The sequence below is a fragment of the Ambystoma mexicanum genome, chromosome 1q, assembly GCF_040938575.1.
Source record: "Ambystoma mexicanum isolate Mex_15411 chromosome 1q, UKY_AmexF1_1, whole genome shotgun sequence".
Lineage (NCBI taxonomy): Eukaryota > Metazoa > Chordata > Amphibia > Caudata > Ambystomatidae > Ambystoma > Ambystoma mexicanum.
Window position 1 is genome coordinate 1,154,864,005 of NC_090922.1, and position 12,768 is coordinate 1,154,876,772.

General features: G+C 43.7%; 1 protein-coding gene across 5 annotated transcripts in view; it reads left to right on the top strand.

Annotated features, from left to right (window-relative positions):
- SLC44A5 (solute carrier family 44 member 5) overlaps window positions 1-12,768 on the top strand; it is a 1,500,346-nt gene that overhangs the window by 1,208,836 nt on the left and 278,742 nt on the right. For all 5 annotated transcript variants that reach the window (XM_069641896.1, XM_069641897.1, XM_069641899.1 and 2 more), the window contains one exon: window positions 3,243-3,355. In XM_069641896.1, the coding sequence (XP_069497997.1) occupies window positions 3,243-3,355 (113 nt within the window). The remainder of the gene's footprint in view (window positions 1-3,242; window positions 3,356-12,768) is intronic.

Genomic DNA, 12,768 nt, shown 5'->3' on the forward strand with positions numbered 1-12,768 from the left:
GCTGGCCTCATTCCTTAGCTGGGGTCCAATGACTGGTCTTCCCCAGATCCAGGATTTCCTGCCTTCTGTGAGAAGTGGGGAGCTGAGTGTGGATACAGGGCAGCACACGCCATGTAATGGAGTGGTGCTGATGGTGCTCCAGAGCCTTCGGCTGCTTGGCACTATTGAGGTGAATGCGTGTTGCACCAGTGGTCAGTATTGCTTTCAGCTCCTCAGCACCAGAGCTGGCCAGAGCGCCTGACTGCCATTTTGGATCCCTATGGCTACTCTTTCTGAGCCTTTCTGAGCCAGCAGCTGCTGTGAAACCTTTTGGGTCGGGAGGGGCCCTGGGGCAAAGGGCATGTGGGGAAGTGGTGCACTCTAAACTGCGGACATCCATTACATCTCACTTTCATTTTGATACAGCTGTGTCCCTTACTTGCATTCCTCCCCGGTGACTCGCTTAGCTCTCTCAGGCAGCGTTGGAATTGCTGGGCCCTGTGGCTTCATAATTGGTTCAGGGTGACCTGTCCAGTTGATTTCATTGGCATTGAGTGCATTAGACGTTAACTGCGTTTATTGGAAGTGTGGAGATGGGAATTACATCAATGTTACTGGCCCACCTCCAGATCAAATTACAAAACTGTTAATTGAAAAGTGAACGTATGTGTGACCTTCTGTGGAATGTGCATCCCGCTCTAGATGTTAAGTGGATTCACCTCATCTAGTAGGCCCATATTCTGATCCCTGGGTGAAAGAGGATTATGCATCAGTGAACAGCTGTGTTCTCCTGGAGCACTTGTCTGCCCTAGTGCTGCTTCTTGTGACGCTGGTAAGATTAGTGTTTGAATGGTGTGTGGTGTTTGGCTAGATCTGGCAAGCATCAAGAGAGTTTGGACTTTTCTAAAAAAAAAAAAAACGTTTACATGGGACAAGAGGACAATACAAGGTGCAATAAAATGGAGCAAACTAAGTTAGCACCAATTTTGCCACTTGGATAATAAAGTCGAGAGGAACACGGTTTAGCCCCAACACATGTTATCCAAAATTGTTCTCACTAGAGCAAATGTGAAGCAGACTCCATTATTTACTATGTCTGCTGTGGAGCATGAAAGGAAATGTAGGAAACAAAAGTTACAAAGAAAATATAGTAGAAAAAAATTACTTAATTTTGACCCTGGCCTCATCATTTCGAGATAATAGAGATTGGCCCTCATTACAACCCCGGCGCTAAACCATGGCGCTATTAGCACCATGGTTGGTGCCGGTGTTGTGACGAGTCAGCCATGGTGGAATGGGGAAATACCGCCCCATTCCAAGGTTGGCGGGGCGGTAATTCCCCATGCCACCATGGCCCTTCCCCATTCCCATTTTTGCCCCATAGGGCTCAATGGGACTGGGGAAGGCGCTAATTACGGCACCGTAAATTACAGTGCCGTAATTAGCTCCTAGGTCCCTTTGCGGGTTGGTTTTTTAACGCCTGCTAAAAGCAGGCGTTAAAGTGCCACCCGCAAAGGGACCTCGTAATCAGGCATTAAGGGTTTAACGGCGCCGACACCTTTTACGGCGCCGTTAACCCCTTAACGCCTGGGTTGTAATGAGGCCCATTGTGACTAATGCTCCATTCGCTATAATGTTAGTACAGATGTTAGATTATCTGGTCTGGGTGTGTGGCTGCTTGGCTAGACTTCGGCACTGCGCTGGGATTCTGTTTACCAGCACCCAAGCAGCAGCTCTGTTCAACGGTGGTCGGTCAAAATCTCGAAAAAAAAAATTCTCTTTTTTAAATTATATATTTATTTTGGGGTCTGGGATTAAAAAAAAAAAGGTAAAAAAAAAGGGGGGCTGGGGGGGACCCCCCCATTTCGAATAAAAAACGTCATAAAAAAAATCGACTTTTTTCGGTCTTATGACCATAAACCCTGTTCAACTGGCGCTTTGTCTGGCACCGGAGAATGTGCCACATGAGTGCACCATCGCATTTTGGTAGGGTGCCATTGCTTCACGGTACGAGGAGTGAGTTGGCGTGCTGCAGGGTGTATCTTTGTGGGCTGGGGTAGGGCATAATGCTCTGGCTGGAATTGCTTTTGTGTTTGGGAAATACGGGTATGACGGAAGGCGCTGGGAGTCTGTGCTTGGGGGCGGAGGGATTTGCTGCAGGGGTCGATTGCAAGTGTATAGGGGAAGGTGGGTATGCTGTAGTTGTCTGTATGTATGGGAGAAGTATGCATATCCTGGAGGGACTGGAATTAAGATTTAATAAGCAGGAGCTAAAAGAAGCTCCTGGGTATCAAGCATTAACCAGTTATCAGGAGCCACAAATGAGGAACCAGGAGCTAGTATATATCATTCTGCAAATCTAACTTACACATAAGATGCAAACATATCACTTTATCCATTATTTATTAACCCGTATGCTTGAAATGTCTTATCAATAGGCCCTAATGAGTATTTACAGATTGTCACAAATGCACAGAGTTAAACCCATATAGTTGTGTTTGTTTGGCATCCGTTGACCTGGGGAGTCAAAAGTAGCTCCTGGTAGATGTTGATAGCTAACCAGGCTCTTCTAGGTTACAAAAAGGAGCCAAATAGCTCCCAGCTCCCCTTGATTGTGAACCCTGGTCTGTGTGGAAGGAGGTGAGGATTTGATGCAGGTTAATACAGGGAAGATAGACCTGGTGCTCTGTGAGCCATAGCGTGTTGGGGGAGCTAAGGCATGATGGTTCCTTTGGTACAAAACTGCTGGACCACTATGTTATGCCTCATTCCCTAAACTGCCCTTCAGGGCGGGTAATGGCATATAGAAGATATGAAGTTACTAAAGTAGCAGTGCCAGAACCCAGCAGCGCATGCGAAATTCTGCATCAAAATAGGGGCTTTAGAGTCATGTTTAGAACACATATTGGGCTTTGTCTTGTTAGAACATATGCACACACATGTACACAGTTCATTCCATATGTTTAAAAGAGATTGTACACATAAATGTTGTTGAAAGGCATGAACTTCATTTCAAATGGAAAATTAGACCTCTATTAGGTTCTATGTGGGATGTGCACACGCAATACTTCCGGGGAGAGTGTACGCCTCTCTTTGGGGCTTGCCCCCTGAGTACTAAGTAAATCAGTGAAGTTGCGTTGTGCAGAGAAGTTGCGTTGTGTAATGCATTCCCTTCAGCAGTTAGTGATGACGTCCACTGGAATCACATGCTCAGATACACAGTGTGTACAATAACGTCTGTTTCCTCTGTTTCCTCCTTTCAGTGCCCTGTTCATCGCAATGATTGTCAGCCTGCTTTTTCTTGTGCTGCTGAGGTTCACAGCCGGAGTTCTGTTCTGGGTTTTTATATTTGGAGTTATTGCTATTGTAGGATATGGTAAGTGATGATAATACAAATGGTAATATGCTGTGTCCTGTTGTCATTTAACTGACTTCAATATATTGCCAGTCACCCCCATCTGTTATGGACTGTGGCATACCATGTGCACACGAGTTGCATAACGTGTGTAAATTATGTGAAAAACAAAACATGTATATCACAGTTTTGTAGCGCTCTATCAAAGACCCCTCCTCTGTGCAAGTTGTATAGTAATAGGGCTTAGATTCAGGATAGGTGTGCCTCCAACGATCTCTGCCTTAATGCCAGTAAAACAGAGATCCTCCTCATTGGGACGCCTGCCCCTGCTTTCCTCTCTCACTCTGGCCACCCACCTTGGGCCCTCTCCTTTGCCTTCCTGCAAGGCAAAAACCCTTGGTATCATCTTCAACTCCTCTCTTTCTCTCCTCACATCTCGGACATTGCCAAGAAATCCCACTACCAGCTGCACCTCCTCAAAGGGACTCTTTCCTTTCTCACTGTCCCCCAGAAGCTCACTGTCTCCAAAGCCCTGCTTCTCTCTAGGCTGGACTACTGCAACAGCCTCTTTCTCAATTTGCCTTCCGCTGCTCTCCTCCCTCTGCAACCAATCCAGAACAGGACTGCAAGACTTATCATTGGCATCAAACCCAGGGACTGTATCTCTCCAGCCCTCAAGTCCCTCCACTGGCTCCCGGTGCTGCAAGGATCAAGTTCAAGACCCTTGGCATTGCCCACAAGGCTTTCTGGGGCCGAGCCGGACCACCTGTGGATATGGTGGCAGCTCAAAACATTCCTTTTCTCCTCTGCTTTCTCTCTCTCCCTCCCCTGTCCTACCTGACCTACTGTCTGCTGTACCGACTGGTTGCTTGGCTACCCTCATAGTCTCACTTATACACATGTACCAGGCTCTTTCTTGATCAGTCACCCTTGCACTGTCTCCGGGCGTACCACACACTTAGGGATTGTAACTGTACCCCTACAGTCCCTTCTTCTACATGCACTACCCAGAGCCACGCTGCCCTGGCTGCACTTACTCAGAGCAATGCTGCACTGTTTCCTTCTCCCCTCTCCATTGTACTTCCTACCTCCCTTTTAACCTTGCACTTCTCATTCTCGCACTTGCATGATCTGAATGACACAAGGCCTAGTAAGATCATTTGTCTTGTCCTCCATTGTCTTGCCGCGCCTAGAAGCCCTTGTGTACAGGTGCTTTATAAATGATTTATCATAGTGTTAACCAATTTGATTGCATTCAGTTTCTTGCCTTGGGGAGGTTTAGGGTGGAGCGTTATGCACAGATATCTGATACTGGGGATTAACTTGCTAAGATATCTCCATGGCATAATGTGTCGTCATGTGTTTATATCATGTACCAGACAAGATGAAGGATGCACTCCAATTCCCAGAATACCTTGCAACTCAGGTGGTTTTCTCCTTCAAGTGCTTTATAACCTCATGCTCTCTTCAGGAAGGCAGTTCCAGGTGTTGATGATTATTTCATCCCCATTCTGTGCAGGGAATTCTGGTCCTTTAATTGCGATGCGCGGAGAACAGGCACTCCCCCATAACTGTAGTAGCAGAATCTTTGTTGGGGGTAGGGGGACTGACAGTGCAGCATTACTAAGTGGGTTGGAGTAGCTCCAGTGCTGCCCTTCTGGGGTCCAGATCTCCCAAAATAAAATGTACTCCCAAAATAAAATGCACTCCGCTCCATGCACCACAGTAAAACCAAAGTAAAACTAGGCAAGCCTATCAACAAACCTACACCGCCTCCCCTAAAGGCAGCCCTTGTGAATGCTAGGTCGATTCTACCCCACACCATGGATATCTCAGAGGTCACCATGAACAACAGCCTGGATATCCTGGCTATCTCCGAAACATGTCTCCACACTGCTACGGGACCATCTTTGTCCCTTTCCATCCCTCCTAAATATGATATCTATCATCAGGATAGGTTGGATACTAGAGGTGGGTGTGTCGGCCTCATAGCTAGGGACTCATTACACCTCCAAGAATCACGCAATATGCAGTTCCCTACTAGGAAACTCCTGATAATGAAATTGAGTCTCTCTCAAACCACCACAATCACCATACATGTATCATGCCCCTGGTCCTCTACTCTCATTCGAAAAGGATATCCTGCATCTCCTAGCTAACGCAAAACCCTCCTCAAAAGCCATACTGCTAGGTGACTTTTTATTTCTTTCTTGCAATGCAACTTTTCCAAATTCTTTCATAATTAAAACCAATTTTTCACATTGTGTAGCATGAACGCTATAGTGCACATTGCTTAAAATGAAACATAATTGCTCCGCATTGATCACAGTTACAATTCTGCTTATAAGACAACACATTCAGGTTCACATGTGACATAATTACATCATCTGTGTACTACATATTTAAGAGTTCAAGTTTCCTCAAATATCTGATCACATCCAGGTTGAAAGATTCCTTTTGGGCGTCAAGTATACTTGTTCACAGCTCATTCAATGAGAGGTTACAAAAATCACACAAATGTTTGTGAAAATATTTGGTTTGCATCTCTTTCAGTGCTGAACATTCTACCACTATATGTGTGAGCGTCTCCCTCAGTTCTTGCTTCAGACAAAATCTACAGGATGCATCGATATAAGTTGAAGAGCGAGTTGCTAAAAGAGACCTAGTATGACCTAGATCAAATCTGATTCTCATAATGTCAGCTCTAAAAGACTGGTCCGGGAACCTGGTCAGATATTTTGGGACATCATTACGTTTTTCATGGGCAAAGTTTCCATTCTTGAATACCTTATATTTCATGCACTGAGCTCTGGTGTTAATCCAATCATAGACCCACCATTATGATTTTGCTTTCGCTGGGTTACTAGTTAACAGTTCTAATTTTATATCTGATGATTGCATTAGCTCTTCGCAAGCTTTGCTCCAAGTAGCTAGAGGTTCACTTGCTTCCAGCTCTGCTTCCACCACCATGAGCATGGAGGCCTGGTATCTCTCTTTTGTTTTACACTTTACATACAAGGTCATAGCATTCTAATTAACAATCACGCTTAATGATAGTAGACCCAGCTCATGTCTCACCACCTGTATGGGGAATGATTTCGGAATTGGCAGCAAGGCTTTCCAAAAATAGCCTTCCAATAAAGGCCAATCTGATTGTATCTCAGGTGGTTTAGTGTGCGTCCCATAGGTCAATACTGGTACTACCTTTCCTTTGTAATAGTTGATCACATAATTCGAAAGATTTTGCAGTTCCTTTTGTAGGCCAATAGGGGTGCAATCAATGATGACCAAGTCGTCTGCATAAAACAGGTGAGTATGTGGGTGACACCCCAGTTTTGGCAGGAAGGAATGTGAGGTTTAAGATTCAAATCTTTAATGTAGAAATTAAAGAGCAAAGCCGCAAATATGCAGCCCTGCTTGAGCCCGCGTTTGGTAGAGATAGGTAAAGACTTGTTGATTTAATTTAATCTGAAGGAAAGTTTCTGAGTAAAACTGTTGTATTGTTTGCAATATGTAGCTCGGGCAACCAGCTTGGGTTAATTTTGACCATAGGATTTTTCGGGACATGCGACTCTAAAGTCTATGGGCCTCATTACGACCCAGGCGGTAAGTTACCGCCTGGGTCGTACCTTTACCACCATGGCGTAAACTATGTTTACGCCATGGTGGTTGGCGGACTTACCGCCCCATTCCGAGGTTGGCGGGGCGGTAAGTCCCCAATCCCCATTTAACCTTCCCCATTCCCATTTTTGCCCCATAGGGCATAATGGGTGTGGGGAAGGCGTTAATTACGCCACCGTAAATTACAGTGGCGTAATTAACATCAAGGTCCCTTAGCGCCATGGATTTTAACACCTGCTAAAACGCCGCCGTAAACCCCTTACCGCCTGAGTCGTAATGAGGCCCTATGAATGCTAGTTATAAAGGGCGGTTGGCATTTTGAGTTTGTTTTTTCAAGGCAGATAGCACTATGAGATTTAATGAAGTGCCCAAACCCGGAACGAAACCTGATTGGTGAGGGTCGATCTGCTTTGCAGCTATCAACCACCTATTTAGATCTTTAAGAATGATCCTAGCATACAATTTCCCAGGCATGTCCAGAAGAGCCAGTGGCCGATAGTTTGCTGGGAGCTGCCTGTCACCTTTCTTGTATACTGGTACTATTATCGAGCATTTCCAAGAAACTGGAATGCATCCTGTGCTTTTAATCCTACTGAACACCCTATATAATATACTACTCACTTCTCTGGATTTTCCTTTACGACAGCAATTTTTGTATTTGAAGTTTTATGTCTAGTATATCAAATTTTGGTTCGGTCAGCCCTTGTCTGAGCAATATAGCTGAAAATGTATGCTCAGGGCCTGCTTAGATGGCACTATAGTAAGATTTCCAGTTTACTTCAGAGACTGAGTTCAGCATGAAACCTGCACAAGACTTCCATTGATGGTTTAATAAGCCCCAAATTGCACTGCTTGATTTAGTGGCAAAAGCAGACAGCATGTTTTCATTATCTGCCTGTAATCTCAGTGCTTGGTGCTGTCGGACGAAATTTCTGTGTTTTCTGCTCAGATTAGTGATAGCGCTACGTGATGTCTTCGGTGACAGTGCCTTTTGTAGCCTGATGTCCTTATGCAAGCATCGGCTCAAATAGATGCTTATGTTTGTACTGGACTCAAACTCCCGTTTTTTGTGCTGCGTAGAACATTTGAAGTTCATGGGTGTAATCTAGCATGCCGTCGGTTCGCGGGAAGTTTTCATGATTCTTTAATTTGACAAAAAGGTTGTCAAGCATTGTGTGATGCAGAAGATGCAGCTGAAGGACAGGGCCTCCTTGCACCTTGTTATTTAAGCTGTTGCCTCATATACTTAATGACAATGCAACACATCCACGATAGCACATATTTTAACAAAAAGGGATAGTGAAGAGCAAAACAGAAAGTCATAATATTTTAACACAACGTAATGTCTCCAAACACCTGAGTCTGGAATGGAACGACTAACGTTATATATAAAAATGCCGTTTATTGAAGAAATATAAAATAGTCCTCCAATTGTTCTTTCTACTAATTCTTATAGTTCAAACTAATTAACATTTGCAATCTCTTTAAAAACCAATAAAGGCACTGTTCATCCCCACAATTCTCTTTAAGAAAGGCCCAAAGCCATGCGCCATACTTTAACATCAACTAACTTTGAAGAAATCTTTTCAATTTCAATTGCCAAAGTAACAGCATGTAACAGAGAAACCTCATACATAAAAAGAAATGCAAAAATGGAAACACATTATCCAGTGCAGTAATCATCTATCAGACACAATCAGCATTATAACATCTTTAAAATGAAATGCAAAAATGGAAACACATTATCCAGTGCAGTAATCATCTATCAGACAATGAAGAAATGACCAGCACAGTTTAAGACATGTTATTACCCAGCAAATAAGGTGCTAACTTCTAAATGAGGTATAGCACCCCCTGTGATTTTCTCTTTTCTTGACAGCTCATCAGCTTGTCCAATCTGATCAACCAGCCCCCAATGTACTTTTCATGGAGCTTAAATAAGCCCCAGATCGAAAAACCCTAATCATTTACGTATGCATCATTCAATGCACAGCTATGCTACCTGGCATTAAAACCTTTCCTCATGTTTTATGATGTATGTAAATATCCTACAAAGACACCTCCCCAACAGCGCAAAGCTGTAATAACAATTATTTAGAGTCTGGTGTCATGTCGGTTGTCTGCAAGGTGCCCAATTTGTCTGGATGCTGGTTATCAGTCCCTTGTACAAAGCTTCAGGGACATGATGCCCTTAATGACATCATTTTTTTATCAAATAAAATTGTAACTTGGTGCTCTGCACATCTAGTCATCCAGCTATCACGGAACAGCAAGAACAGCATTGTGCAACTGGGTGAAAAGTGAAGGCTCTGTACACTGTCCTGGCTTCATCAGCGAATTGCTGTGGGTTTGGCCACATACATAAGAAAATGAAAAACAGCTCCAACGTACTCTTCTTTATTGGTAAATCACACACTTTGCCATAGAGTAGCACACAAAGAAAAGTACATGGCATACTAAGAAGATTTGCAAGAAACATCAAGGAGATTTTCAGGGGACCTCAGAAAAATATCCCATGTGCCGACAGGGAGCATTAGGAAAATGTGGAATACACATCAGGCAGATATGCAGACCACATTGGGGAAATTTGCAGAATAAATTTGAGGGATTTGTGGAGAACATCACCGAGATTAGCTCAAAACATAAGGGAGATAGAGAGCATCAGTTAAATGTGCAGAGGGAATTATTGAGATTTTGGGGTTGTAATGTTATAGCATACCTTTCACACTGAGCTAGACACTAGGTACTATTCTTTTGCTTCCATTTCATCATTATACCATTTTTTCCTAATCACTCTTCACAATGTGGCAAATATATACTGAGCATAGTCCAGGGCATGTTTAAACTTCTGCACTGAATGAGAAGAGGGCATTCTGTAAAATCACCCATGTGATGGCTGCCTAGCTTGTGAAGGAACAAGCATTCTGCCGTGTTTTTATTCCCCAGCCATATGATGGCAAATGTTGCCATGCCATGGGTGTATCTTTGCATGTGAGACTGTATCTAATCGGTGCATCAGTGCTGAAGACTACCTTTGGTAGTGAGGTACAGTTACTGGAAAAAGGGAAAGCATTAGTAGAAAAGCGAGAAGGTCCACCAGTGATTGTTGCAAGTAAATTCCTGTGGATGAAGGTGGGAATGATGGTTAATGTGAGAAAAAGGCCAAGGGCAGCGCCACACCCTCACCCTCATCCCATCACTTTCAGATGTTGACCCACTATGGAGTTCTATAGGCTATCGTAAAAGGAGGATGCAATAATTGCTGTTGCAATTGAGTGGTGACGATAATTGCACTGCTTTTAACCCTGGACATGTGAATGCAAGGGCGACTGAGGAGCAACTGAAGCACAGTACAAAGTGTCTGTAGTACCCATCCGTGTTATTTTGTTCCCAAGAAAATGAAATAAATCCAAAGTTGTGCAAATAGCTAAAGTAGCATTAGGGGTGCAGTGGCAGCAACAGGCAGCAGTCTAGCAACGCTTGGGGCCCAATGCTCTTCTATATCGACTACTAAATTTTCCAGCACCACTAGCAAAATAGGAATATCTGACACAGACTTTGCCAATGTGAAAATGCCCTCATCCAGACCTGGTATTTGTTCACTGTTGATAATAACAATGATCACAATGATCACACTCTGCAAAAACATGTGAGTTGTGGGAAACTAGGAAAACACTATGGCAGGGGATGTCTAGGGGAATTGCATGCTCATCAAAACTGGGTCCTCTGCTGGAACTTCTGCTGAAGAGACAGTGTTTACTACTGAGGAAAATAATGATGGTGAAGGAGGTGTCAGAACACACTCACAAGAGGTAAGCATGAAATCAAGGCTCATTACCCCTGGACCATCATCCTCCATGAGGCACAGAGATGTCATTCCTGCACATTCCTGGTCTTTTCTTAGTGAGTCAGTAACCCTTGCTGGCAAGTCCATCAGCACACTTTCACAATGTAACCGTTAACAATCCAGCAACAAGACTACTTTCCACAAGTCTATAGGTCACCGCAGAAACCATCAGTTGGTACATGTTTGCACTGGGAAGGTGGCAATAATGGCAGTTCATTTCCTGCCCTATTCTTTAGTGCATGGTAAAGGAATTCGTTCATGGCATTTGTACACAATGTGAAGTTCCAATCTGCACATAAGTTTACACCTATGCAGTACCTGATCCACGCAGAACACTTTTAGCGATAATCAGAAAAGCACTGATGTAGTCTGCTGTGCACACCATGCATATGACAACGAACATGTGGACGCCGCATATTTGATGTGCACCACTGCACACTGGGCTTCTTTTGAGGATCTTCACACCAGATGCTCAACCACTATTGCATCAGTCGCCATATCACAAAAACATTGCCTCCAAGTAACTCTTTCAATGTTTGCCATGGAGATGGTGCACACAGCAGCAAACATTCTGGCAGTATTCAACACAAGAATTTGGGAAGGTTTAGACAAAAAGAATGGACTCTTCCTTTTCTTGTCAGTGACATGTATAAGCAACATTGTGGGTATAATGGTAGATTGGAATTTCTTCCATGTGCCCTGGTTTGCTCACTGCTTTAATCTCATAGTACAGAACTTTCTTTAAAAAAAGACAGGTTGCCAGCGTAATGGCCATATGCAAAGAAATATGTGGCAATTTAAGCAGTTCTGTCAAAAACCTGAATATGTTGCAAGGATAGCAAACCATGAATGGCCTTAACCTGCTTTGTCTCATACTGGAGGTTTCCACCAAATGGAATTGAATCCTTTATATTTCTCAATGCCCCTTTGAGCATCAAAAAGCTACCAACAATTATTTGATGCAACACAAGTGTGTTGCAGCGGCATCTATGGCTGAATTCCCAGACAATGAGATCACATGAAATGGCTCAGTCACCTTTTAAACATTCTCTGTGGGCTGCTGTCAGCAATCATAGCACCATCCTCTGTGATGCAATACCTTTGGTTCCTGATGTTGTGATAGGAAATTAGTTAAGAAGAGTAGGCAAACAGCTCATTGGTGCCACAATTTCAAACCAATGCTGAAAATCTTGATTGTCTGCTATTTTACCTCTTATAGCTAATATGGCAAGAAACAGATCATAGAGACAATTGTGTTACATGAGAGGGAGAGATTTAACTTGCAACCTCACAGGAAAAGAACTGGAGAACTACTTTTTATTACACCTCCGCTCAGAAAAGTCCCAGTAAACAACAATCACCATCCCCACCCATGCCAGTACACTTCAAGGACAGCGAAAATCACTTGCATCTCCGGGGTTCTCTTACTTCTGTTACCAGTGAGCACAGCAGCACAAGTCCATCTGGTTCCCTGGTTTCAGAATGAACCATGGAACCGAGACAGCCCTGCTGGCCCTGAAGTCTCATTTACTTCAGAGGATGGACAGGGGTCATATCTCCCTCCTTATGATTATTGATCTCTCAGCAGTTTCTGACCAAGTGGATCATTCCATTCTGTCCACCAGGTTAAGGAATAATGCCAAGTTTTCTCAGGCAGCCATTTAGTGGACTACCTCCTTCTTGGAGGGAAGGCAAGTTAGGGTAGCAAGTGTAAAGCAGACGCTAAACCCATTAATCTTATGTACGGTGTTCCACAGGGAGCCTGTGTGTCGCCCTGCTTTTACAATATTTTTTTATCCCTTTTTTCAGATGTTGGAAAATGAAGGGATCATATCTGCTAATTTTGCAGATGACACTCAGTGTGTCATTCCCATCTCAGGATCTCACTTGGAGGATGAAATATTTATCAACAAAATCTATAAAAAGATCCACCACTGGATGGTGGCTAATGGTTTAGCCATTAAAA